This window comes from Heterostelium album (assembly GCF_000004825.1).
Source record: "Heterostelium album PN500 unplaced genomic scaffold PPL_scaffold5, whole genome shotgun sequence".
Taxonomy (NCBI): Eukaryota; Evosea; class Eumycetozoa; order Acytosteliales; family Acytosteliaceae; genus Heterostelium; species Heterostelium album.
Window position 1 is genome coordinate 314,938 of NW_008805067.1, and position 25,236 is coordinate 340,173.

Sequence of the window (25,236 nt, forward strand, 5' to 3'; positions counted from 1 at the left end):
CATTGAGTTATATATTTATTAAAAACTACAACTGTTTTTTTTTTGTTTTGTTTTAAAAATTTGTTTGATTGTTTGTTTTTCTCTATAATATATACTGTTGTTCCAAAAAAAATATATGATACTATTCCTCAGGATGACTATTGTTCGTGAGCCAGGTTACTGCTACTAAGGTTGTGGCTGTGAGTTTTCTCGTGGCCACCGCTATTGGAGAGTAGACTGCTGTTGCCGTTGTTTGTATCAAATTTGAATGATGGTAATGAAGTTGAAAATGATCTGCTGTGTTTGATGTTGTTGCTTGGTGTACTGCCACTGTCTTTGCCGTTGCCACTGATAAACTTGGCTGGAATTGAAAGTGGGACGCCAGTCTTCTTTTTGTGTTGACCGTTGTCTTTGAAAGAAGGACACTCAGACTTGACTTTTTGTGTCTGCTTCTTTTGTTCTTCAGTGAGATCGTGAAGGAGTTTCTGCTGGTCGACGACGAGCTGTTCCTGTTGCTTCTGTTGATCGGTGGCAAGTGCGCTTGTTTCCTTCTGGTGACGTTCGTGCATAGCTGCGATTTCGTTTTGAAGTTGTTGAGAGAGAATCTGGAGTTGATTCGATTGCTCCTGTTGCATGGCGGCCAGAGTCGATGGAAGATCGGTGACTACACCACCTTTCTTCTTTTGCTCCTGTTTCTTTAGAGAGTCTTGTTGGATTCTGTGCTCCTCTTGCTGCAGGGAGAGACGCTCCTTGTTTTGCTCTTCGAGTACCTCTTTCTGCTTGGTGTGGTGTTCTTGGAGCAGCGATGGCGACTCCTTGAATTGTTCGAGTTGTAAACGAGATTGCTGTTGGATTTGCTCTTGGTAGATCTGTTTTTGTTCATTGTGTTGTTGTTTCAACAAGTGTCGCTTCTCTTTGTATTGGTCAATCAAAATCTCCTCTTCGCCAAATTGATACTCCTGTTCAAATTTATTACGCTGTTGTGCAAATTGTTCGTCCAATTCACGCAGTGCAGCGGCTTGTTTCTCTTGTAGACGGTTGAATGCTTCCTGTTGGTGAATAGCAAGAACTTCATCTTCCTCTTGTCGTTGTCTCTGCAGTTTCTTTTGGAATTCAGTGTCACATGTTTGGAGAGTCAACTCGAATTGCTTACGTTGATCCTTGTGCAGCATCTGCAGTTGCTTCTTGTTACCCTTCTCCTCTTTGAGCTCGCGCTTCAATTTGGTGAGGAATTCCTTCAACTCCTTGGTCTGAGTAAGTCGGAATTCCTTGAGCTGATTACGCTGTTCGTTGTTCATCTGCTTGTTGTGTTGTTCAGTCTCTGTAATCTGACGATCTTTCAGTTGTGAGATCTCCAGAGAATGGTGTTGCTCCATGTGGTTGCGCGATTGCAAATGTTCGAGCGACATGTTCTCACGAAGCGTCGAGTGATACTCTTGATAGCCATCGAGTTGGTTCTGGTGTTGAGAGGCAAGCTGCAGGTTCTGTTGGTTGTGCCATGATCCCAGTTGATCGAGTTGCTGTTTGTTCTCAATCTGTTGGTTGTGAGTCGAGAATTGGTGGTCATCCAACAGCTTTTGGAAGTCCTGTTTCTGTTGGAAGATCAAATCCTGAATGAAAACTTCGTGTCCTTGAATGATCTTTTGTTGATTTGCCATGTGTTTGGTTAGTTTCTTTGGAGTGGATTTGTCCATTCCCTTGTTGTGATCTTTCAACTCTGATTCTTTTTGCTTCTGTTGTTGCTTCTGGTGGTCTTTGAACTCCTTCTGTTGTTGTTTCTGCTGATCCGAGGTCTTTGAACGCTGTGTTCTTCCATCGGACTGATTCTTCTTCAAGAGCTGCTCACGATCGACCTTTTGCTGACGTTGCAAGTTCTCACGCTCCAATTTGTGTTGCTTCTGGACCTTTTCATCGCGACTGCCATTCTGTTTCTGTTGTTGGATAGCACGTTGTTGGTTCTGCTTGAGTAAGTCTTCCTTCTCCTTGGCTTGCTGTCTGTTTTGTGCTTCCTCTTCTTTCTTTTGGTTTTGTTGTTGCGACTTGATATACTTGAGTTGTTCCTTCATCAATTTACCATTGACAACCTTCTTCATTGCCTCGTTACGCTTCTCCATTGTCTTACGAATAGTGACAGGACGGCCAGCCTTGCGATTGGTTCTGATATCGGGTGAACGAGAGTTTGGTCCATCGGCAGTCTTTCCATTGCTAGTGGATGGAGCGGCAGTTGCATGACCACTATCTTTCTGTCCTGCGGTGTTGGTCGTAGTGGCAGTGGTAGTTGCTGTAGTGGTGACGGTGACATGACCATTGGTGTTGCTCTCACCGTTAGTGGTGGCAACAGCACCAACTGGCTTCTTGACTGAATGTTCACCGCTACTGTCAATCTTTGCTTTGAGATCACCGCTGCTATCCTCTCTCAGCTTGGATTTCAGTGATGCGTTTGGTTTGATCGATCTGCTTGCTGCTGGTGAAGAAGGAGGTGATGGATTGGCAACGTGACCATTGGATGGAACACTTAAGTGTTTCTTATCAGCATCCTCCTTATCGTCGGAATCGTCATCGAGTTCTTCATCGGGTTCCTCAGCCATTTCCATCTCTGCCAATCTCAATTTTCTATATCTTTGAATTAATTCGTGCATAATAATTTTTTCTGATGATCTTGCAACAAATGGATGCTATTGAAGAAAAAAATGATAAACACTGTTAGCTTGTTGTTTTAAAAATAGTGTTATCATAAGAATTGTTTTTGAACTACTATACCTTTAACAATTCAGATGCAGTCTTTCTTTGATTTGGATCTTTGTGTAGACATTGATTGATGAAATTAATGAAATCTTTTGAGTAGGATTCTTGATTCTTTAATTTTGGTGGATCACGATATGGAATTTGGAATAATACTTTCATTGGATGAATTTCAGAGAGTGGTGGTTCTGCTTCTGCCAATTCTATTAATGTAATACCTAATGACCAAATATCAGCCTGTTTTATTATTATTATTATAATTCAAATATTAATATTTTTATATAGATTATTGTTGCTATTCTAATAAATATAACTATATACCTTTGTATCATATGGAACTTGATTGCTTCTATTTTCAATGACTTCTGGAGCCATCCAATAGGGAGTACCAATAAAAGTAAGACGTTTACTAGATTTATCTAAAAGTCCACTGACACCGAAATCTGCCAATTTGACATCACCTGCCTCGGTCAAGAGAATGTTAGCACCCTTCAAATCTCTGTGAATAACACCATGAGTATGTAAATATTCCAATCCTTTCAAAGTTTCACGACAAACATATGCAATTTGTTGTTCATTTAATGGTACATTTAATTCTATAATAATAATAATAATAGATATATATATATATTAGATTGATTTTTAATACTTTTTGATTTTCTTTTTTTTGCTTTAATAATTTACCTTGATATATTTCAGTGATTGAACCACCACCACAGCATTCCATTGCAATAAATAGTTCATCGCCTTTTACCCAACTACCGTAATATTTAACAATGTTTTGATGATTACATCTATTGAGAATATCGATTTCGACCACCAGATCATCGAATGTTTCGTCTTCGTCGAGTCCAATGATCTTGACAGCCATTATATTTCCAGAGGGCAAATGCTTGCCCTTGTAAACGGTACCAAACGATCCCTCAGCAATCTCTTCGATCAACTCAAACAAATCATTTGGATCTTCTTTACCAATGAATGGTTCAAGTGCTGCTATATTACTCATTATTCTATTATTACTATTATTATTACTATTATTATTATTATATTTATTATTACAAAAAAATCTATTCTATTCTATCTATATCTATCTATCTATCTATTCTATATATAAAATTAAAAACAAAGATAAATAACTTAATAATTTAATAATCTAAATAAAAAAAAACAATAAAAATTTTAAAAGAAAAGTAACAATTATAGTGTGGGGTGATATGATATGTAAATTTATTATTATTATAAATGTAATGTAATTAATGTATCAACAAAAAATAAAAAAAAGTTGTAAAAATAAAAATTAAACAAATTTGCTATAACAATATAATCACAATAAAATTTAAATCTATATAAATGTATATAGTGTGTAGTTAATATATGATTAAAGTATTGTTGTTGTTGCTGTTGTTATTCTATGTAATTGTTTTTTCTTTTTATATATAAAATAAAATTTTATTTATATATTTAAAAAAATAAAATAAAAAAAACAAAACAAAAAAAATTGTTTGTTTGTTTGAGTTGTGTAGGTGAATGTGTAATGGTTGGTGTGTGTTTGTGGGAAGTGTTGTTATTTGCTAGGTTGGTGCAAATTTGTTAATTGATTAAACAACTATAAACTGAACTGAAAAAAAAAACTAAACTCTCTAACTTTTATTCGAATCGAATATGTATTGTATTTCAAATCGATCGTTTTTGATCAAACCACCTTCTATTATTATTTTTAGTTTTTATTTTGATCAAACTTTTATAAATTCAATGCTATATCGACTAAACTCTTTTTAATCTTAATCTCTATTGACTTTCTTATCTATTTTATCTATCTTTTATTGATACAGCTGTTATTATTAGTTATTTTTTATATTTTGATAGTTAATTATTATTTGATAGATAAATAAGAACAAGAATAAGAGTAACAAAAAAGACTATTTCGTAATAGCTATTGTTGTTGTTGGTGTTTATAGTAGTTGTGGTAGTAGGAGCAAGAGTTGGTGAGTATGAGTTAGTTAGAAATTTGATGGGTTGTATAAACAAGGGAATTAAAAAAGCAAAACAATTTTATTTTATTTAAATATTTTTTTAATGAATTAAAACCAAAAAAAAAAAACAAAAATAAAATAAAAACACTTTAAAATCATTCATCAAAAAAACAACAAAAGTTGCAAAAAAAAATATCAAACAACAACGAGTAGTGATGGTATCATTGTGGGTTCTCATTTTCATATCTAATAATTTTTTGGTCTTTATTGACATTTTAGGTGGGAGTGTGCTTTCTAGATGATAGATAGATGAATGATTATGAGGGCTTTCAATTTGGTTTTTTTTTGTTTTTTTTTAAACCAAAGAAAGATTGATGCCCCAAATTTGTTTTGATAAAGGTAAAATCGATGGATGTGGTTTGGTTTTGTTTTTATGTTTGGTGGTTATATGTATTATTATCTAATGATTTATGATAAATTTATTACAAAGGTCAATTTCACAAACATCCAATGAGATCGATTAAATTTGCAAATTTTCATTTTTCTCCTAAGCCTATCTAATCGGTAATTTTTATATAACCTAAAATAAATAAATATCTATATACATAGACATAGACACAGACATAGAGAGAGTTCAGATATATACATACATATTATTTATTTATTTATATTTTATTATACAACTAAAATTGTATTCTATTATATTTCTACTATACTATTATATATTAGTAATTGAAAACATTTAGATTTATAATTTTTATTTCAAAAAAAAAAAGGTAAAACAAAGATTTATTATATATATTATATATTAACTATTGAGTTTATTTTTCTTGATTGATTGATTGATTTTTTTTTTTCTTTCTCAGTTGATCAATCACTATTAAAACTAGCAATCAAAAACAAAATAAATAAATTATAATTTTAACGAAAAATGATTGCTTTGCTTAAATATTAAAATATTTATTATTTGTGTATGGATGTGATTAATAAATGTCTGAATCAAATTTGATTGCAGATGAAATGAAAAATAAAAATAAAATAAATTAAAATAAAAATAATATATATATGATGAGTTATATAATATTGTTTAAATGGTATGTATTTTGTGTGTTTATTTGATGTGTGTGTGTGTGTTGTGTGGGTGTGTGGGTTGTATTCACAATTGAATGATAATTGCCATTAATGTTGTTGTCGGTGGTTGTTATCGACACATATGAGAGAGTGTGCGTGCTTGGATGCAACTATCTATCTTTATATTAAGTGATTATTATTATTTAATTTTTTTTTTTCGTTCAATATTGTTTATTATACAGAGCCGTACAGTGAAGGGAGTGTTTTTATAAATGATCATAAAAGTGAGTATGTGATGAGTTTGTTGTGAAAGTAGTAATATATACTGGTAATATAGTATCTACAAGAGGATGGCTTTTAACATAATGAGTCTATTTTTGTATATATTATTTTTTTGTAAATAAAAAGATTTGATTATTATATTTCGATTTCTATTATGTGATTGAAATATGATAATAATCATGAACAAATCATACGATTGAATAGTTATTTTACTTTTTAGTTCATCTCGTGAGGTTATGATATTTCTCTATCCTCTCCCTTTTTTAATTCTTCCACAAGGTTAATTAACTTTTTGTTATGTCTTTATGTCTTTCTTTTGTTGAATAGTAAATTAGTAATTATATATTTTTTGTGATTTTTCAACAGTCTCAAGAGATATCATTGATTTTTTAATAAATAACCACATGTAAATGTTATTTCTGGTTGATATATTTTATTTATACAATTTTTTTAATGTATTATTTCGACAGGTTTATTATGATTATTTTTTTTTAATTTAGTAAACCTAGGTTGAAATCAATTGGAATATTATTTAACAAAAATAAAATTGTTAAATATAAAAGAAATTTTGAGAAAAATAAAACATTTATTTATATGAAATGAATAATTATCTTAATAATTTTTTTTTTTTCGAAAATATATTTTTATTATTATTATTATTTTGTTAATTTTGTTAATATAAAATTGTCGAACCAATTGGATAATTTCTAAAATTCATTATTAATGAAACTGGGATTCTTCTTTTTTCACCTTTTCTCATTTTGGTGAGTTGTTTGGAGATTTTAATTCCACAAGCATTACATAGGAACTCGTTGTTGGGCTTTCTCCATTCGGAGGTATCTGAAGTTCCACATCTTGCACAGGTTCTATGTTTCTTTTCTTCTTTGGGTGGACGTCCTCTTCTTCTTTTCACAGTAACTTGGTTGTTTAGTGATGTTGGACAGACCAGCAGCGAAGGACTATAGAAATTGAAATTATAATTTGATATCAAATTGTTTTGATTGACACAATTGTGATAGTTAAGAAATTGATTGATTTCCATATTTTTCTATAATAATATTTTAAATTTATGAAAAAGGTAACTTTTTAGTTGTATTTATATATATAAAGAAACTTTTCACAAAAATGAATCAATTATCTAATTCAATTTATAGTAGAATTCAATCTCAGACAAAGCTGGGCATCTTTGATTCAGTATCCGAATATTGTTGTTACACAAGTCATCTATTTTAAACTACAATAATATCATAGGTGTGGTGTTAAGAATCGTAATTACACACTGAGATTGCTTAATGTTTTCTCTTGAATAATTTGGCCTATATGTTGATTTCAATTTTTTTTTTTTGATTGTTTTAACAACTATTTTGTTGATTTAGAAATTACAATGAAATCGAAAACCATCTCTAATCTTTCTATATATTTCTATTGAAACCACATAAGTTTCAAGATCAATATATCCAATCAGATATTAATCATTCTATTGAAACAAATGTTTATTTATTTATATATATGGATATGTTATTGTTGTTATGAAATTAAATGTTTTAAATGTGTGAGATCTATAAATAACCTATCAATTTCCCACTCCTTCAAAAAAAATTGATTCCAAACACTGATGCAGTTCAACACTTCTATAACCATCTTTTCCAACCACCTTAATAGTAAAATTGATTTGATTTGAGATTAATTTAATAAAAAAACATAAATGTACCTAAATCTATACCACAACACCACGACTTTTTTAATTTAAATAATATAATTAAAAGAGTATCTTCTAGATCTGATAAAATAACAACGCAAACACTTGATATAATTAAATTTTTAATATTTTTAGTAGTATCAATATATATATAATGTCCTATTCAAACTCATTGTTTTTTTTTGTTTTGTTGACAATTAAATTAACACACAGTAAATATTGTCCTTAAATATGTTATTATGAGACAATACTTTTATATAATTTACATTTATATTGTTATTATAATAACAATCATAAATAATAATACATATATATAAATCTATTGTCAATAGTAACAGATTTTCAGTTAGTGATTGGAAAATTATTTTTATCTCAAAATTATATTTAAATCTTACTTGCAACACTGTTGATTATCCAATTGAATTTATGATCCATATGTCTATTACTTTTCGTAATTATTTTATTTACAAGGTGTCAACTGACGCAAAGAATCAATATCACCCGTGAATACAATTGCGAATTAAATCAATCCAATCTAAATAAATGATATTTTTAGATGAATGAAAAGTGTGTCATTCGTTGGTTAAGTTCAACTTGAAACAGTAAAGACAATAAAGTTCTCATTTCCAATAGACAAAGTTAAAGATGAAATTTGACTGGAGGTGTTTTTGAGTTGTGTTTCATTTGATCTAGATTAATTGAACAAAAAATAAAGATTCAGAATAAAACTATAGTCTACAACATCAACAAATCACATTCATTTGGAAAAGCGTTAAATATGAATAAATTGTTATTATTAATAATAATCGTTTTTATTTTTTATTGAGTTCACCATTAATTAAATGATATGATTCTTCTTGGCAATCTTTCTGACATGATCGATAGTAATCAACTCTACTTGATTCTCATCAGATTTAGTTGTTGCTGTTGCACTGCTGGCTTTGGATACCTTTTTCTTGTTTGTTGAACCATTGGCTTTGAGCTGTGCTGAATTAACTTGATATTCAGCATGATTATCGGATTTCATGATAGCCTGATAGATTGAACTCTTATCGTAAGAGGTGTTGGCAGGAGAGGACGATGCACTCTTACGCTTTGGGACTTTGATTCCACGTGATCTGAGTGAGTATGAGGCACGATAGATTGCTTCTTCCTTGGCAATGTGAGGCATCTTTAATTGCCACATTTCAATCTCCTTCAATACCTCCTCGGCAATGGTGTCCAGTAGAATCGATGCCTTGGCACTACCGGTGATGATCTCAGTGAGTTCCGAAGCGTTGTTGAGCAGGACGAATCTTCCCTCAGAGAGATCGGCAATGGCATTCAATGTCTCATAGGTCTGAGAATCTCCACGACACATCACAGTGTAGAAAGTGACACCGCCTTGCACCAACTGACGGACCGACGCGATAAGGTCGTGACCACACGGACAACCTTGTGGGAATGAATCACCACTTCCTGAGAATCCATGTGGTGGAGCGTCACCAATCACAATACACACCTTGGTCGAGCTCTTTGCGAAATCCAACTTGGTCACCTCGTAGAATCCATCTGCCATTGCCTCTGGATGGTCTGCACCACCGTGAACAACTACAGAGTCCAATCCTCTACGTAGCTCTGGAATATCGCTTGTGAACTTAAAGACTTTACACACTGATTTGCTGTGGTCAGAGTTTGGAGTGTGGTCGTTGTAGAACACCATGGCGACACGCACCTCAATGGAACCAATGGAAACGATATCATCAACGATATTCTGGATCTCTTGCTTCACCTTGGCAATCTCAGATCCCATAGAACCAGTGTCATCGACGACAAATACCAAGTCCAACTTACGAATATCCTTGACATTCATGAATCTTGTCCAGTGTTGTGGATTCATAGTGCACTTTCTCCACAACTTTGACACCAAAGAACAGTTCTTGAGGACCTCCAAATCCTCAACGTAGGAGAACAATGTATTGACATCGTACTCTGTCAAAGTTCCAAATTCTCTTTCGAATTTGATATTACCAACTTTGAAAATCTCTTGACTGCCAGCAGCCGACTCAACAGACTTGCTGTTGTTATTGTTTTCAACCTCAGATTGCTCCTTGATTGTCTTCAGCTCGGTTGTGGTCTTGAACAAATTGACATTTGATTTCATACGGTTGACAATCGACTCGAATTGTTGGAAGATAGCAATATCAGAGTTGGAGGATGGCAGCAACTTTTCGATTTGGCCGATCGACTCTTGAAGTTGCTCATACTGCTCTACACCATTCGAATACTTGATCTTATTGACAACTTCAGTGATGATCGATATCATGTCACGCTTGTTGGTGAGCTCCAATAGCTTGTCAACCAACTCCTGGTTCTTGTTGTCGTCGATGAGCGATCCCTCGACAAACTTTGCCAAAATATCGAGGATATGTACCAATGTTTCGTAGGTGTACGATTCAACAAAGAATTTATCGCTATTAACGAATCCATAGAAATACTTCTCACCAAACAACTTTATCATATACTCAAATGCATCCATCTGATGTGAGAAGCTGTCACTGTGGCAGGAGAGAGTGGTAATTAAATCGTCGATCTTGGTGACATCGGGACGATTCTTGTCCAAACAGAATTGAAGTGGAACGATTCCTGCCTCCTTGAGCTGTGTTGTCATTTGTCCCTCTTCGTTCTGACGCAAGAACGATACGAATACCAACTTACAATTGGGTGCAACTTTGGCAATGTACTCCTGGTACAACTTTAGGAAGTTGTAGGATTTATAGTTGGAATTCTCTTCTTCGTCCGTTACCATCACCAAGTAACGGAGAACCTGGCCGTTCTCATAGATTGGATAGAGACCAGCAGCTGGCGAGGTGGAACCAGATCCCTGAATGATGTTGGCAACATTGAAGACATCGGTCAACGATGTTGGATCGAGTGGAGCCCACAACGGTGCATGGTTAAAGAATCTTAGAGATGCGTTATCGGTCAACGATGTTACCAAAGAAGCGATAATAGTGGAGATCTTAATGGCTACGTCCATGGAGTTGGAGGCGTCACCCAGAGTCATCAAGGGTGGTGGCAATGCAATTCTCTTGGAGAACACTGCGAATGCATTACGAATAATCGGGAGAATATCTCTGAACAATGGGATTCCTTGTTGTTGGAAATGGATGGCTCTCTCCAACAGAGTTCCAAGTGAGATTGCTCCCAATTCGTTGTTGGCAAGACGACGTGCAATGGCATTGTCCACGTCGAAACTGGCAAGCTCGTGATACCACCAGAGAACAATCGAGAGATCTTCGTAGTTGGCAATGATCAATCGTAGTTCGTCCGACATTGTCGATGGATCGATACGCTTACGGATATAAGAGTACGATGGCTTGTATTTTACAATCAATTGCTTCAATTGCTCGTCTGACAAATCAGTTGGAGCGAATGCATTGATCGATTCACCGGTGTGTTCCTTGTTGTAGCAACTTGGAAGGAACCAATCGGCTTGGAAGTCCTTTGCAGAGAGATGGAGCAAATCAGCCATTTCACGCCATACCTCCTTTGGCTGACCCAAAGCAAAGTACTCAAGAGCCTTCTCTGGGAATGTCTTTAACCACTTCTTGAACATCTTGATGATATTACCAGACAAACTACCGTTGGATCCATGTTTCTTTGCCTGCTCGATCTTTGTCTCCATTGCCTTGATAGAACTCTCGTAGTTTGCCTCAAAGATCTTCTCTCTTTGTTTCTTCTCAAGCGGAGTAAGTTTACCGCTCTTCAACTTCTCCTTGAACTTCTTCTTCTCACCATCTTCTTTATCACCATCGGCACCCTTACCCTTACCCTTTCCTTTACCTCTACCTTTACCTTTTCCTTTACCTTTAGCTGCTCCCTTTGGCTTTACTTCTTTCTTCTCGGCTGGGGTGGTGCTAGTGGTGGTAGTAGTTGATTGCTCATCTTTCTTCTCACTGTCGTCATTATTATTATTATTCTCATCCTTTTGAATTTCCTTCTTCTTTGCCAAGTACTCTTCGGATGCTTTCTTCAATCTCTCTAGTCTCTGGTCATGATTTAGCTTGCACTTTTCCAACTTCATCTGCAATTGTCTAACCATACGACCAGAATCCAATACCTTGATTGCCTTTGACACCTCCTTGAAACCATATTTCTTGTTGTACAGAATTAACTGTGCAAAAGTATAGAGTTTACACTCAAAGGCAGCACAAAGTACATTGATCTTAACCTTTGACACCAAGTCAATGGAGTTGAGCAACATCAAGTAGACCGGAATGAATTTGTCCTTAACATAGCTATTCTGTAGCATACGTACAGCCTCTGGAATTGTCAGTTCACCAGATACCAACTTATCTTTGAACTCTAACAGCTCTTCACTATCTTTAATAGAACTATCGCTGTTGTTATTGTTGTTGTTGTTGTTTACCAAATCACTATCCATTGAGAGTACTTTGTTGGCAGCGGCAATGTCAGCAGGTCTTGAAAGAACATCCTTATTGAGTGAGTTGAACAGCTTGTCGAGGAACTCAACCGATTGTTGACGTTGGAGTGAGTTGAATGTCTTGATTGCCTCTTCGACAAACGAAACGAGTGAGTTCAACTCACATTGCTTTGTAACAACGAGCAACTGCTTCAAATTCTCATTGATCATTTGAAGACAGTTTGACTCATTGAATACTCTTGCCTTGAAGAACGACAAGTTTGCATCGTCAGCAGGTAACTTCTTCAAGTAGAAACCAAATAGATTTCTAAGAATCATCAAAACAATCTCTGAATTGAATGAATAGCTAAACAAGTTCTTCTTATTCTCAGAGATATACTTTGAGAAGAATTTGTTATCAAACAAATTGAATACCTTTGTTAACAATTCATGTTGAGCTAATAATAATAATAATAATAATAAGTTAATGTTAGTTAGTTATTTTTGTTTCTTATACATTATTATTCTTAAACATACTTTTGAATAATGGAGATTCACAAGAGAGTGCAGTTAGCATTTGATCGATCTTGGTTACATCTGGTTTTGAACGATCCAATACTATCTGGATTGGATCGATTTGATGGTTTCTCTTGAGTTGTGTGACCATGTAACCTTTGGCATTGGAACGAAGGAATGATACAAACACTGGTTTGCAATCGGGAGCGACTTCACGACGATACTTGTCAAACATGGCTGCAAACTCCATGCGATCAACCGATTGATTCTCTTCCTCGTCGGTTACAACTACGACATATTTTAATGGCTTCTTCTCATCGAGATATGGCTTCAATGAAATGGCTGGTGCAGTTCCACCTTCGGCAGTGACAAGTGATGTCAACTTGAACAGTTGACCAATGGAAGATGGTGGCACCGGTGCCTCCATGTCCTCGGTGTTGAAGAACGACAATCTCGATCCCTCCGATAGATTCGACACCAAGTAACCAATGATGGTTGCCAATCTAATGGCAATGTCCATCGAACCGGAACGGTCACCAAACACGGCAATGGGTGGAGGCAGCGAGAATCTTGTGGCAAACTTGGTCAACTTGGTGAGAGTTGCCTTCAAGAGTGAATCAAAGATTGGTTTCATTGCCGGATTGCTATCTTCAGTCAGTGACATTGTCTTTTCAATCAAGGTTCCATAGGCAAGTGTCAAGTCACCGGTGTTGACACGTTGCACAACCAATTGGTTGATACCCTTGACATCCTTGAACTCGTGGAACCACCATAGAACCAAGTTGATATCTTCGTATTGTGCGATCTGCATTTTCAGAGGTTTCAACTCGTCCTCTGTCAAACGCTTACGCAAGAAGCTGTAGGGTGGACGATGCTTCTCCAACAGCGGAACATAGTTTACCAGTTCGCCAGCGTCGGCACGTGACTTGGCGTCGTCAAAGTCGTGAACGGACGATCCCTCGGGAGCAGCCTTTCCAAACATGAACTCAAGGAACCATGGGATCTGGAAGTCCGATGGCGACAAGTGGAGGAGATCGGCCAACTCCTTCCAAGTCTCCTTGGGTTGACCCAAAGCAAAGTACTCGAGAGTCTTTGGTGTGATAGTCTTGAACCAGTTCTTAAAGATACGTGAAACACTACCACATAGGGAAGCAGTGCAGAACAGCTGCTCCAACTCTGTTATCTTACGTTCCATATTGGACTTTGATCTCTCATAGCACTTTTTGAATTTTGCTTCACGTTTGACTTTATCTACACTCTTCTGTACCTCAACTGGCAACAGAGCTTTTGATTCCTCGGTGACAGTTGCCTCTACTGTTGCTGTCTTAGTGTTTCTCTTCTTTTCATTGATAGCCTTCTTCTTATTATTCTTTTCATTATTGTTGTTGTTCTTCTTCTCCTTCTTCTTTCCTTTCTCAGTATCCTTCTTCTCTACTGATTCTTTTTCCTCTTCTTTCTTTTCGACTATATTTACATTGCTGTTGTTATTATTATTATTATCATCTTGATCAACAACATCCTTCTTCTTTTCTTCCTCTTTCTTTTTCAAGTACTCATCAGAGATTGCCTTGATTCTCTTTTGACGCTCAGCCTCCTTGGTTATCATGGCATCGTACTTCTTTCTCAAGGCTTTCAAAGCACGTTTGGAATCCAAAATCTTGATACATTTGAGGATCTCAACAAATGTAAATCTTTCGGTTTCAAGTAATGATTTTGCAAGATCATAAAACTTGTTCTCAAAGCATCCAACTAAAAACAATACCTTTGTTGTTGAATGTAGATCTATAATAAATTAAATATAAAGAAATGTTAATAATTATAAATTGTTTGTTTTTTTATAGATTTTTGGTGTAAACATACCAGTTGTAGTTAATAAAATATAAAAAGTTACAATAAATTCATCCTTTAAGGGTGATTTAAAAATTTGGTTGGCATTTGACAATGTTAGTTTCGATGAAAGTAAAACATGTTTAATATCATCGACACCATTGATTGAAATACCCTCTTCAGTGTTGTTGATGTTGTTTTCTTCTGATACTTCTATCATTGTTTAAAAAGTTTATTTATATAAAAAAAAATGTAATAAATTAAAACTTTATGAATTTAATTATTTTTGAATTGAGTTGACTTTAGATGATTCGACAAATCTTGATCTAATGTTGTAAAAATAAAAAAAACAAGATATTTATTTTTTCAATGAAATGTGTGAAAAAGGTTCTTGTCTTTAAATCTGATTGATTCGATTGCTAGTTATTAAATTTAATTTAAATTATTTGTTTAAATTTTTAATATTTACTATGATAATTATTTTATTTTAACTCATTGATTTCAATGTCTTTATATGGTTCAATTATTTAAAAGAAAATAAAAATTTATTAAAAATTGAGAATAACATCATAATAATCTGTGAAGTTTCAATTTTTTTTATGAACTTTTTCTCAAAAACCCTGTGTTTCAGATGAAAAAAAAAATGAATGAAATTTTGATGATCGCTCCCTGAATTCAATTACAATTGGAACCAAAAAAAAAAAAAACAATGGCAAAGCTTGTTGATGTTTCAACCGACAATTATAAAAAAAAAATACTAATGATTATTATCTATCTGATTTATTGATCCTCCAGTGTTGATGTATTTGATTTTGTTAGATGCTGTAGAATGGAAATCAGAGATTGTGAAATGTTCGGACAGAGCGCAAGATTGATATTCATTTTACTGAGTTTTTCATTGCCTAGTTTAAATAGAGTTTGAACAACTCTTTCTGATAAATTAGCTGCGGCAATAATTAAATAATATTATTATGAATGAGTATTATTAGAAATGAATGATTAATTTGATAAGGTTTGTTAAAGTATACTTACAACAATTGATTGCATATAATACTTCTAAATTTAAATTGTCTAGTGCGTTCAAGAGACAATCGTCGTCGACAGAGGTTCTCGAAAGAAAGAGAATGCGAAGTCGTTTGCAACGAGATATCACTTGGTTGATTGAGTGGGAGCTGAGATTTTTGCAGCGACTGACATTGAGTTGGAACAGCTCCAGACAGTTGATGGAGATCGCTTCGAGAGCGGTGTCGTCGATGTTCACGCAACCACCGACATCGATCGATCCCAAGTGTGGACAAGCCATGAAAATCGATGCCATCGTATCGGAGCTGAGATCACGGAGGTTGTCTCGCACTGAATATCACTAGATTCTGACAGCTCGTTCCAAACTGGCGGATTGCCGCGTCCGACAAATGAGTGAGATGATTCAGTCCGATGATTCGTAGTTTGGCGCGAATCGACGGTGTATTCGACATTCTTACGATCGATTGATCGGTCATCTTGTAGCAACGACCGAGTCCGAGCGACTCCATTTGTGGTGTGAATTCGCAGACGGCGCGCAGAGTCCGGTCGCCGACGTGCGGCATCTCGCCAACACACAGACACCGAAGTTTCGTCGCCATCTGGATGACACGAGCAAACGCTTCGTCTGTTATGCTGTCGGATTTGCAGCGGCGAGTGACCAGCTTGGTCAGGGTTGGACTGAAGCGGTCGACCAGTAGGGTCAGCGAGTCCAAGCGGATGTCGCTGCACCCGCTCAGATCGAGCACTTCAACGCGCTGATACCGCTGACTCATATCGACAAAGAACTGTTGGGTGCGCATATCAAACTGATTGGAGATATTCAATTGAGCATCCTTTGTTTTCAACAGATTCCTATTGTGTCGCTGAAAGATCGGTGGTGACTTGTCAGCGCCAAGTCCAGGAATTAAAAATCCATAGTTTGATATCAGATTGTTTACTATCGATTCTAAACTTGATATTTTCTTTTTATGTTGATTTGAAGATGATGATGACGATGACGATAACGATGATGAAGAGCTAGTTGTTTGTTCCAGAAACTCTTCATTATCTTGTAGATTGTTGTTGTTTTTATTTCCAGACTTTCTCTTGAGTGATTGTATAGACATTTTCATCTTTGTACTAAGATGCGTAAAGTGATGATGTGATTTGGAAAGATCGATTGTGTGCCAGAGTGCATTGATGATCTTATTCCACTCGTGTGATACCATACATAGAATTGAGAGTGTCGACTGATTCAAATGATGAAGAATCTTATCTATTATTTCAATTGGAAGTGATATCAATGTTAAATGTTTATTATTATTATTATTATTATTATTATTATTACTACTACTATCATTATAACTACTATTATTATTATTATTATCATCAAAATCAATATCTTGATCATCTATTCCATTCTCATCACTTAGAACTAGATTACTATTGATTTCATTTATGAGAATGGATGTTGTAGAAGTTGACGATGTCGAAGTTAATGAAGATGAAGGTGAAGACGCCGAGTTTGAGTCGACTTCATCGTCAGCCGATGATGCTGACTGTGATTTTAATAGTTTATTACTTACATCAGTAGTACTGGCAACGCCAACAACCACTGAATTCATCCTATCTCTCTAATGTCTATCTATCTCTCTCTCTATATAAAATATATCTATTTAAATATCTATCTGTTTTTTTATCTAATATTATAATTACAACTTTTATTATTAATTATTACTAATTTTATTTTTTCAATCATTCAAAATTGAGTTAATAGGTAAGTTGATTTTAGTTCTCGAATTGAATGAATGAAAACAAATTAAAATCAAAATAATGAATTGATGTTTTTTTAATTGAGGTTCGATTTAGGTGGTGTGGTGTCAAAAAAATTAAAAAAAATCAATTGTAAAAATTTTAATTAAAATAAATTAGATACTTCTTTTATCAAATCATGGTCTACCATGCACCAGGGTAATCAATCGATGGTTTGATGTATAGTCAAATATGTAAATATAGTTGATATGAGATGCCTATAATAGACTTTTTTACAATTTTGTTGTTCTCATGCCCATTGAAAAAAAATCAAGATCATTATATCGATCATTTTACCAAAAACAGAAGTGTCATTATTCTAAAAATCGAGACATGAGATTTGGTCCAATCAAAACTTCAAAAATAAAATAAAAATAAAAATAAAAATTTAGTTTTTTTTTTTCCTATTTTTTATTGTTTGTTGTAACAACATTGTTATTTTTATTATTATTATTAGTAGTCGTAGTAGTCGTTGGTTGTGATGGTGTCTTCTGTTGTTGTTGTTGTTGTTGTTGTTGTTGTTGTAATAGTTGATTTTTAATGAATGTGAGCTCTTCAATTGCAAAGTCATATCTCTTTTGATTTTGATTGGCATTCTCCATGACAACTTGATATTGATTACCGATCTGTTGAAATATCTTTAGTATCTCTCCAAGCCAGCTCGACTCTTGTACCTCGAAAGTATTCTTAAAGGTTTCGATCTTTTCTATTAATTTGTACATATTGGCGATTTCACTCTGAAGATTTTCCGGATCGAATTGTGGTTGTTTTGGTTGCGGAGGTAATATTACCGTTGCTGTTGGTGTTGCTATTGGTGTTACTATTGGTAGTGTATCTGTCTGAGTACCTCTTGATTCTGTTTGTGGTGGTGTTGGTGTTGGTGTTGTTGTTTTTTTGTTGTTGGTTTGAAGAGTTTCTCAATGATTGCCTTTGTCCTTTTCTCCCTCTCCCTGTCTTTCTCCTTCTCCTTCTCTTTCTCTTTTTCTTTCTCTTTCTCAGACTCTGTTTTTGTAGATGTATGGGGTTTTGCTGCAACTACAGGTGGTTGTTTGTGGATTGTAGAGGTTGGTGGTGGTGTTGTTGTTGATGAAGATGATTTCTTTCCGGTTTCTAAGAATCTAACAATAGTTTTGGTCAACTTTGATTTCCTTTGGTCATAGTATGGTATATCATTCTTTTTACAAAATTGTTGAAGTATCTCCAATGAGAAGAAGTCGTATAGCTGATCTCTGGTCAAACCTTTTACGATCTTGCTCACTGGTGGTGATATGTATTTGCCATCTTTATCTTTTTGTCTACCAAATGAATTTGGCTCCTCTTCTTCATCTGATTCATCATGTTCCTTTGCTTTTCTCTTTTTGGTGGTGCTGTTGCTGGTTGCTGACTTTGGCTTTACCTTGTTAAGTGAATCTGATGCTTTTGTTGTGGTAGTGGTAGTGGTGTTGGAAAGGTTGTTGGATGGTGTTGACTTTAATGTTGGACTTGTAGACACAGTAGGTGTAGGTGTTTGAGTTGAAATCGATGGGTTTAGAGTAGTTTTGTTTAAAGTTAATTTTGAGTCTATGAGTGACGCATATACATTTGATTTTGGTGTTGTAGAATTTGTACTTGAGCTTGTTGTTGTTGTCTTTGGCGTTTCTTTAGGTGATGGTGCTGTTGTCTTTGGTGTTTGTGTAGATGTTTTTGTTAATATAGGTGCTGATGGATTTGGTGTTTCTATAGGTGATGATATTGTTGTTGTTGTTGTTGTTGTTGTCTCTGGTGTTTCTATAGGTGCTGATATTGTTGTTGTTATTATCTTTGGTGTTTCTATAGGTGATGTTGTTGCATTTGGTGTCTGTATAGGTGGTGTTGTTGTTGTTTTTGTTGTTGTATTCGGCATTGTTGTTGAATTTGGTGTCTGGATTGGTGATGATGTTGTTGTATTCGTTATAGGTCCTGATTGTCTTGATTTTTTAAGTCGAGGATCAGATGGAGGTGATTTAGGTTGTTGTCGTACCGAATTAACTTGCAATAGTTGCTGCTGTTGTGTTTGAGGTAATAGTTGTGGTGATTGTTGTGGCGATTGTTGTGGTGATTGTTGTGGTGGCGATTGTTGTTGTGGTTGCTGTGGCTGTTGTTGTTGTTGTTGAGGTGAAACGGCATGTGATATTGATTGTGTGATTACTGGTGTGATTTGGATCTGCTGCTGCTGCTGTTGTTGCTGTTGTTGTTGTTGTTGTTGTTGTGGTTGCTGTGCAGGTGATTGAAGTTGTATTTGTGATTGAGGAGAAACAGCATGTGATTTTGATTGTGCGAACGGTGGTACAATTTGGAACTGTATTTTCTGTGATTCATGAACATATGTCATGTTCTGTTGTTGCTGTTGTTGTTGTTGTTGTTGTTGCTGTTGTTGCTGCTGCTGCTGCTGCTGTAATAGTTGTTGTTGCTGTTGTTGCTGCTGTAATAGTTGTTGCTGCTGTTGTTGTAGTAAATGTTGTTGCTGTTGCTGTTGTAGTTGTTGCTGCTGATGTTGCAACTGCAACTGTGATTGTGCGTCTAGATATTGCTGTATTTGTGGCTTTATCTGTTGTTGTTCTGGAACAGCTGGTAGTTTGCATGGTGCTGTTGCTGGTAATCTTAATTGCTGTGGCTGTTGTGGCTGTTGTGGTGGTTTAATTGTTAGCGGCAGCTGATTGATATGGCTTTGATGGATGTTTGGTTGATTGTAAATGGTGGCTTGAGGTATATGTGCATTGGTATATATTGGTGTCATATTATGCCATGTTGTTGGTTGTTGTTGTTGCTGTTGTATTGGTGGATTCGATACAGTTGGTGTTATTGTTGTTGTTGTTGTTATTGGAATAGGTGTATTTGCTCTAAGTAAATTATAGGTATATAATTGATGATTTGAATATGGGACACCAGTCGGAGTTGAAGCTATTGGTTTCGAGTAGTATGTGTCAGTGTCATAGATGCCACTATATACACTACCAACCAAATTCTTGTTTGGGTCGTACCTAAGATTGGATTGTAAAGGTTTTGGTGTGTTAGTGGTAGTCTTATTGTGCATACTTCTAATCATATCGTACAGTGCAGATGTTTGTACTGTTTGTGTTGGTAGTACTGGTGGCGGTGGTGGTGGTGGTGTTGATATCACTTGCTTTGTTTGTGGAGGTGCGGTATTCATTGTAGTGGCAGTGGCAGTGGTTGTTGTTGTAGTTGTTGTATTGAATGGCAGTCCTGACTTTTGATATGCTAATGCCGCTGCTGCTGCTGCTGTTACAGTTGTTGCTGCTGGCTTTGGAGTGAATGTTATTGTTGCTGCAGGAGTAGGTGTAGACTTTGATGTTGTTATTTTAAAGAAATCAGTTACCGAATCGAGTATCGATTTCGGTGTTGGTATCACCAGCGTTGAGTATTGAGGTAAATCTTTTGGTATTGCGCCTGGAACTGAGAGTGGTTTTTGTTTGCTGTTGCTGTTGCTGTTGCTGTTGCTGTTGCTGTTGCTGTTGCTGTTGCTGTTGTTGTTGTTGTTGTTGCTGCTGCTGTTGCTGTTGTTGTTGCTGTTGCTGTTGCTGTTGTGCTACCTGTTGATTTATTGATGTCGGTACTGTTGCTTGTGCTGACGATGATATGGCTATTGTAGTTTTAACGTTCTCTGATGACGCATTTATATTTATATTTGTAGATGCAGGTGCAGGTGCAGATGCAAATGTAGTTGATGAATTGTTGTCGGCATGATAGCTAGACAGTGGTGTAGTAATAATCGGTGAGGTTGGTGTTAAAATTGGAGATGTTTCTTTTGTTTGATTCAAAACCTGTGCTGCTTTATTTGCGTTGGAACTTTCTGTGGCTGTAGCTATTGGCGATGATGTAGTTTTAGCTATTGGTGAGGGTGAAGTTGTAGCTGTAGTTATAGGTGTAGCTGCTGTAGTTGTTGTTGTAGTTGTAGCTATTGGCGATGATGTAGTTTTAGCTATTGGTGAGGATGTAGCTGCTGCTGTAGTTGTTGCTATTGGCGATGATGTAGGTGTAGCTATGGTTGTTGTCGTTGTTGGTGTCTTTGATGTTATTGTTGGTGATGATACCAATGGTGGTGTTGCTGTTGATGTTGTTGTCTTTGATTCAATTGTGGGTGATGATACTACTGGCGGTGTTGTTGTTGCTGTTGTTGTTGGCGTTGTTGTTGGCGTTGTTGTTGACCCCTTCTTCTCCAAAGATTTTACAAAATCTGATTTCTCTTTTGAAATCTTTAGTCTTACTTCTTGTTGTGGTTCTTTTTTCTTTATACCACTATTATTACTTGTACTACTATTACTATTACTAGTCGTAGAAGTAGTAGTAGTATTGCTTGGTTTACTTGGTGGTTTTGAAATACCATTAAGTGGAGGTGTATTGCTAGCTTGTTTTGAAACTGTTGTTGTTGTTGCTGTTGTTGTATTTGTCGTCACCAACGATATTGGGGGAGGAGCAGGAGAAGTAGAAGGTTGAACAAGAGGACTAGTTTTGTTAATGGCTGAAGCAATGGTTGGTGCCGCTGGTTTCGATGCTGTAGGTTTTACTATCGCTTTGGGTTTAGCTGTCACTGTCGGAGAAGAAGATGATAATGATGGTGATGATGATGGTGGTGGTGGTGATGATGAAAATGATGAAACTGATTCTACTCCTTTTGTTGTCGTTGTAGTTGGTTTTGGTGGTGTATTAGTTCTTTCTGGTATTTGTGAAACTGTATTTGAATTGTTTGTATTGATGCTGTTGGTATTGGTGTTGTTGGTTGTTGTGGTTGTTGTGTTTGAAGCAGAATGATAATCACCATTATCATCATCATCATCATCATCATCATTATTGTCATAGAAAAAGTGATCAGCAACGTTGTCTTGATAGTCATCCAATGTCGATGTTAAATCACAAACATCCACTACAATAGATACTCTCGATCTCTTGTTAGTAGGATCATTGGAAGCAGATGAATGATCATTGTCTTTTCTTTTCCTTGAATCCGATTGAAACGATGACATAGGTGAAGCTGATGATGTAGGTGGAGACCAACACTCTAGAACATCCAAATCGACAACATCCTCATCGACATCATAAGTGAAAGTATCTCTTTGCATTGTTAAATTGATAGGAACTCTTGTATATAATCCGGTTGTCGGTGGTGTTATAGTTGGAGATGTTGTCGTTGTCGTTGTTGTAGTATTGTTATTTTGACTATTCCTCTGTCTATCTCTCTTACTAATTCTCTTCCTCTTATTTCTCTCTTTCTTTGAACTTTTACTCTTTTCTTTTTGTTTATTACTATTATTGTAATTGTTATTATTGTTATTATTATTATTATTTTTATTTTTATTGTTGTTGTTGTTGTTGTTCATTGACGATGATGGTCTGGGTTGATTGTTTTGAGTTCTTTCCCATTATCTTCTATAACATGTTACAGAGTGTTTTCCTGTTTCGATGTATGTATAAATATTTATATACATATATAATATACAACCATATATATATAAGATTAATTCAAATATTTGACATCTTTTTTTATTAATTAAATCATTAATATTATTAGTATTATCTTTTATTTTGTTTTTTTTTTTTTTTTTGTTTTCATACAATGAAGATAGATTGATTATCAAACAAAAAATTCATTTAATTGATGTCTATTTTTATTTACAATTTGGTACCATTCAAGTTTGGCATTAAGAAATGATTCAAACTCTCAAAAGATGATGAATAGATTATATAATAGTGATACTCAATATTTATGAAAATAACAAAACACCTATTAATAAATAGAGCATTTTCATGCACGAAGGAATAGTCAAATAGGTAACTAGTTTAGTTGTATCATCAACAAAGTAACAAAGAACAAAAAGAAGAAAGCTAAAAACTCTTTAAAGACAATCAATCGATATGCATATATTTAACTCTGCACTCATTATTAATTAGCTTAGCTAAGTGATAATGTGATGGTAAATTCTTTTCTTTCATTTATAGTACTTTTAATTAAAGAAAAATTTCTTCAATTAAAAACATAAACAATTCAATCTTAAATAATCGATTCCTGAACAACAACAAATGACAAATTGCATTGGATTGGACTGACAACAAATAATAATTAAAGAATTTTGTTTTTTATTTTTCAATTCTTTCTTTTTAGATGATAAAATCCGCCTTTTAGTTTTTGGACCACACAACCCACCAACCCGCCCGCAGTGACCAGTCTTGTGTCATTGAAAAATTTAAAAACAACATTTTGCAAAAAAACAACAGCAACAGACAAAACATCACGCAGCACTGGCAGCAAGTGGAAACAAAAAAAAACTAATTTTTTTTTTTGCTAAAATGTCGCCACAGACTACCTTTATTTTCCAATTCTTTTTGAAATTCAACATGACTTGGTGACTTGCTTCTGCTGTTGTCGGCGTGATGTTTGTTGTTTGTTGTTTGGAAAGAGTGTGTGGTGCTGTGGTAACATAAAAACAATTTTTATGTTTCCACCTTCAAAAAAAAGCGATGTTGTTGCTCCCTTCTAATCTTCCTCTAAATTCTTCTCAACAACAACAACTTTCTCTCGCGACGCACACCCAAAACTTTCATTCTTCTTTCACACCAACCAACAACCAATTACACAGATAATCAATAATTAAACTATTACTATTTAGATTAATTATTTGTACATAATAGTATATATATACATATAAATATTTAATTCTATCTATTTATTTTTTTATTTAAATTTTTATAAAACATTATTTTATTTTATATTTTAAAAAAGGTAAGAGATTAAATCATTTTTTATTATTATCTTATCTATTTCTTTTGTTTTCTTTAAAGAGTTTAGTTTATTTGTGAAATTTAGGAAACAAGTGTTTATATTTTTTTGTTTAATTTGTTTTTTTTTTTAGACCAAAATGCGATTTTGATGTTTTTATTTTTTAGCGGTGTGTGAAGTGTGATGGTGTCAGATATTTAAGTTGACAGATTCTTTTGACATGTTTAGCTATATTTGTGTTTGGCGAACGACTGATAAATTTTAATTATCAATTAACTAATAACTATTATTTCTTTCTAAAATTTGGTTTTATTTTTAAAAAGGTATATAAAATATGGGTAAATCAAAGTCATCATCATCAACAGTAAACACTCCAATTTCAAAGGAGGAATTGACAACCTTGGAATCAGAGTTGGAGGATATTATTTCTGCTTGCAATAAGATGAAGTCTATCGTTTCGAAAAAGTTGAAGCTCGTCGACCCAAAGAAGAGAGATCGTTCCGACGACGAATCCTCGGCCGACGAGAAGAAAGACACCAAGAAGAAGCAAAAGACTTCTTCCAGCAGTAGCTCTTCGACTGCCAACGGCAAGTCCAGCAAATCCAACGGTAGCACTACCGACACTCCAACAAAGAAGAATCGTCAACTCAAACCAAAGCCAGCCGGTATCAACTCGGGTGTCTGGACAGAGAAGGAGGAGGAGTTGCTCGCTGAAGGATTGAAGTTGTATCCAGAGAGCGACATCGATCGTATTCACAAGTTGTTCGATCACATAAAGACACGTACCAAGGAGCAGATCAGAAAGCACATGAACTACCACAAGGACCGTGTCAAGAAAGGCATCACCACACCCAAGAAGACCAAGAAGGACGACAAGTCCAAGGACGACAGCAGCGACGACGAAGACCGTTCGAGATCACGTTCCAGATCATCGTCCGAGTCGAGATCACGTTCCCGTTCGAGATCATCGAAATCACGTTCCAGATCGGCATCACGTTCCCGTTCATTCTCAAGATCATCTTCCAGCTCGAGATCACGATCGCCAGTAAAGAAATCCACAGAATCACCAATCGTCTCGCCAAAAGAAACCGCCAGTAAACCAGCAGCCAAAACACCAACTAAAACTAAAAAATAGAGAATAGTCTTTTTTTTTTTAATAAAATATATATATAATAAT

The 25,236-nt window shown here is 35.0% G+C and overlaps 8 protein-coding genes across 8 annotated transcripts; 1 reads left to right on the forward strand and 7 right to left on the reverse strand.

Moving 5' to 3' along the window:
- Positions 1-137: 137 nt before the first annotated feature.
- Positions 138-1,151, reverse strand: PPL_05177 (protein serine/threonine kinase; the record flags this gene model as incomplete). Its single annotated transcript, XM_020576071.1, has 1 exon — positions 138-1,151. The coding sequence occupies one exon, from the start codon at positions 1,149-1,151 to the stop codon at positions 138-140; it is 1,014 nt and encodes a 337-aa protein (XP_020434060.1).
- Positions 1,152-1,542: 391 nt separating this feature from the next.
- Positions 1,543-3,727, reverse strand: dst2 (putative protein serine/threonine kinase; the record flags this gene model as incomplete). Its single annotated transcript, XM_020576072.1, has 5 exons — positions 1,543-1,805; positions 2,054-2,654; positions 2,740-2,958; positions 3,043-3,317; positions 3,406-3,727. The coding sequence occupies 5 exons, from the start codon at positions 3,725-3,727 to the stop codon at positions 1,543-1,545; spliced, it is 1,680 nt and encodes a 559-aa protein (XP_020434061.1).
- A 1,524-nt stretch (positions 3,728-5,251) lies between these two features.
- Positions 5,252-7,089, reverse strand: PPL_05179 (uncharacterized protein; the record flags this gene model as incomplete). Its single annotated transcript, XM_020576073.1, has 2 exons — positions 5,252-5,274; positions 6,849-7,089. The coding sequence occupies 2 exons, from the start codon at positions 7,087-7,089 to the stop codon at positions 5,252-5,254; spliced, it is 264 nt and encodes an 87-aa protein (XP_020434062.1).
- Positions 7,090-8,584: 1,495 nt separating this feature from the next.
- On the reverse strand, positions 8,585-14,714 carry PPL_05180 (uncharacterized protein; the record flags this gene model as incomplete). Its single annotated transcript, XM_020576074.1, has 3 exons — positions 8,585-12,609; positions 12,689-14,449; positions 14,528-14,714. The coding sequence occupies 3 exons, from the start codon at positions 14,712-14,714 to the stop codon at positions 8,585-8,587; spliced, it is 5,973 nt and encodes a 1,990-aa protein (XP_020434063.1).
- A 60-nt stretch (positions 14,715-14,774) lies between these two features.
- Positions 14,775-17,121, reverse strand: PPL_05181 (F-box protein; the record flags this gene model as incomplete). Its single annotated transcript, XM_020576075.1, has 7 exons — positions 14,775-14,820; positions 14,846-14,913; positions 15,527-15,550; positions 15,690-15,822; positions 15,870-16,142; positions 16,280-17,055; positions 17,083-17,121. 7 exons carry the CDS (start codon positions 17,119-17,121, stop codon positions 14,775-14,777), a joined length of 1,359 nt encoding a protein of 452 aa, XP_020434064.1.
- A 591-nt stretch (positions 17,122-17,712) lies between these two features.
- PPL_05182 (uncharacterized protein) lies at positions 17,713-18,030 on the reverse strand (the record flags this gene model as incomplete). Its single annotated transcript, XM_020576076.1, has 1 exon — positions 17,713-18,030. The coding sequence occupies one exon, from the start codon at positions 18,028-18,030 to the stop codon at positions 17,713-17,715; it is 318 nt and encodes a 105-aa protein (XP_020434065.1).
- A 98-nt stretch (positions 18,031-18,128) lies between these two features.
- On the reverse strand, positions 18,129-23,518 carry PPL_05183 (uncharacterized protein; the record flags this gene model as incomplete). The annotated part of the gene is made up of 4 exons (XM_020576077.1): positions 18,129-20,611; positions 20,664-22,696; positions 22,959-23,066; positions 23,487-23,518. 4 exons carry the CDS (start codon positions 23,516-23,518, stop codon positions 18,129-18,131), a joined length of 4,656 nt encoding a protein of 1,551 aa, XP_020434066.1.
- Positions 23,519-24,393: 875 nt separating this feature from the next.
- On the forward strand, positions 24,394-25,194 carry PPL_05184 (SANT/Myb-like DNA-binding domain-containing protein; the record flags this gene model as incomplete). Its single annotated transcript, XM_020576078.1, has 1 exon — positions 24,394-25,194. The coding sequence occupies one exon, from the start codon at positions 24,394-24,396 to the stop codon at positions 25,192-25,194; it is 801 nt and encodes a 266-aa protein (XP_020434067.1).
- Positions 25,195-25,236: the final 42 nt, after the last annotated feature.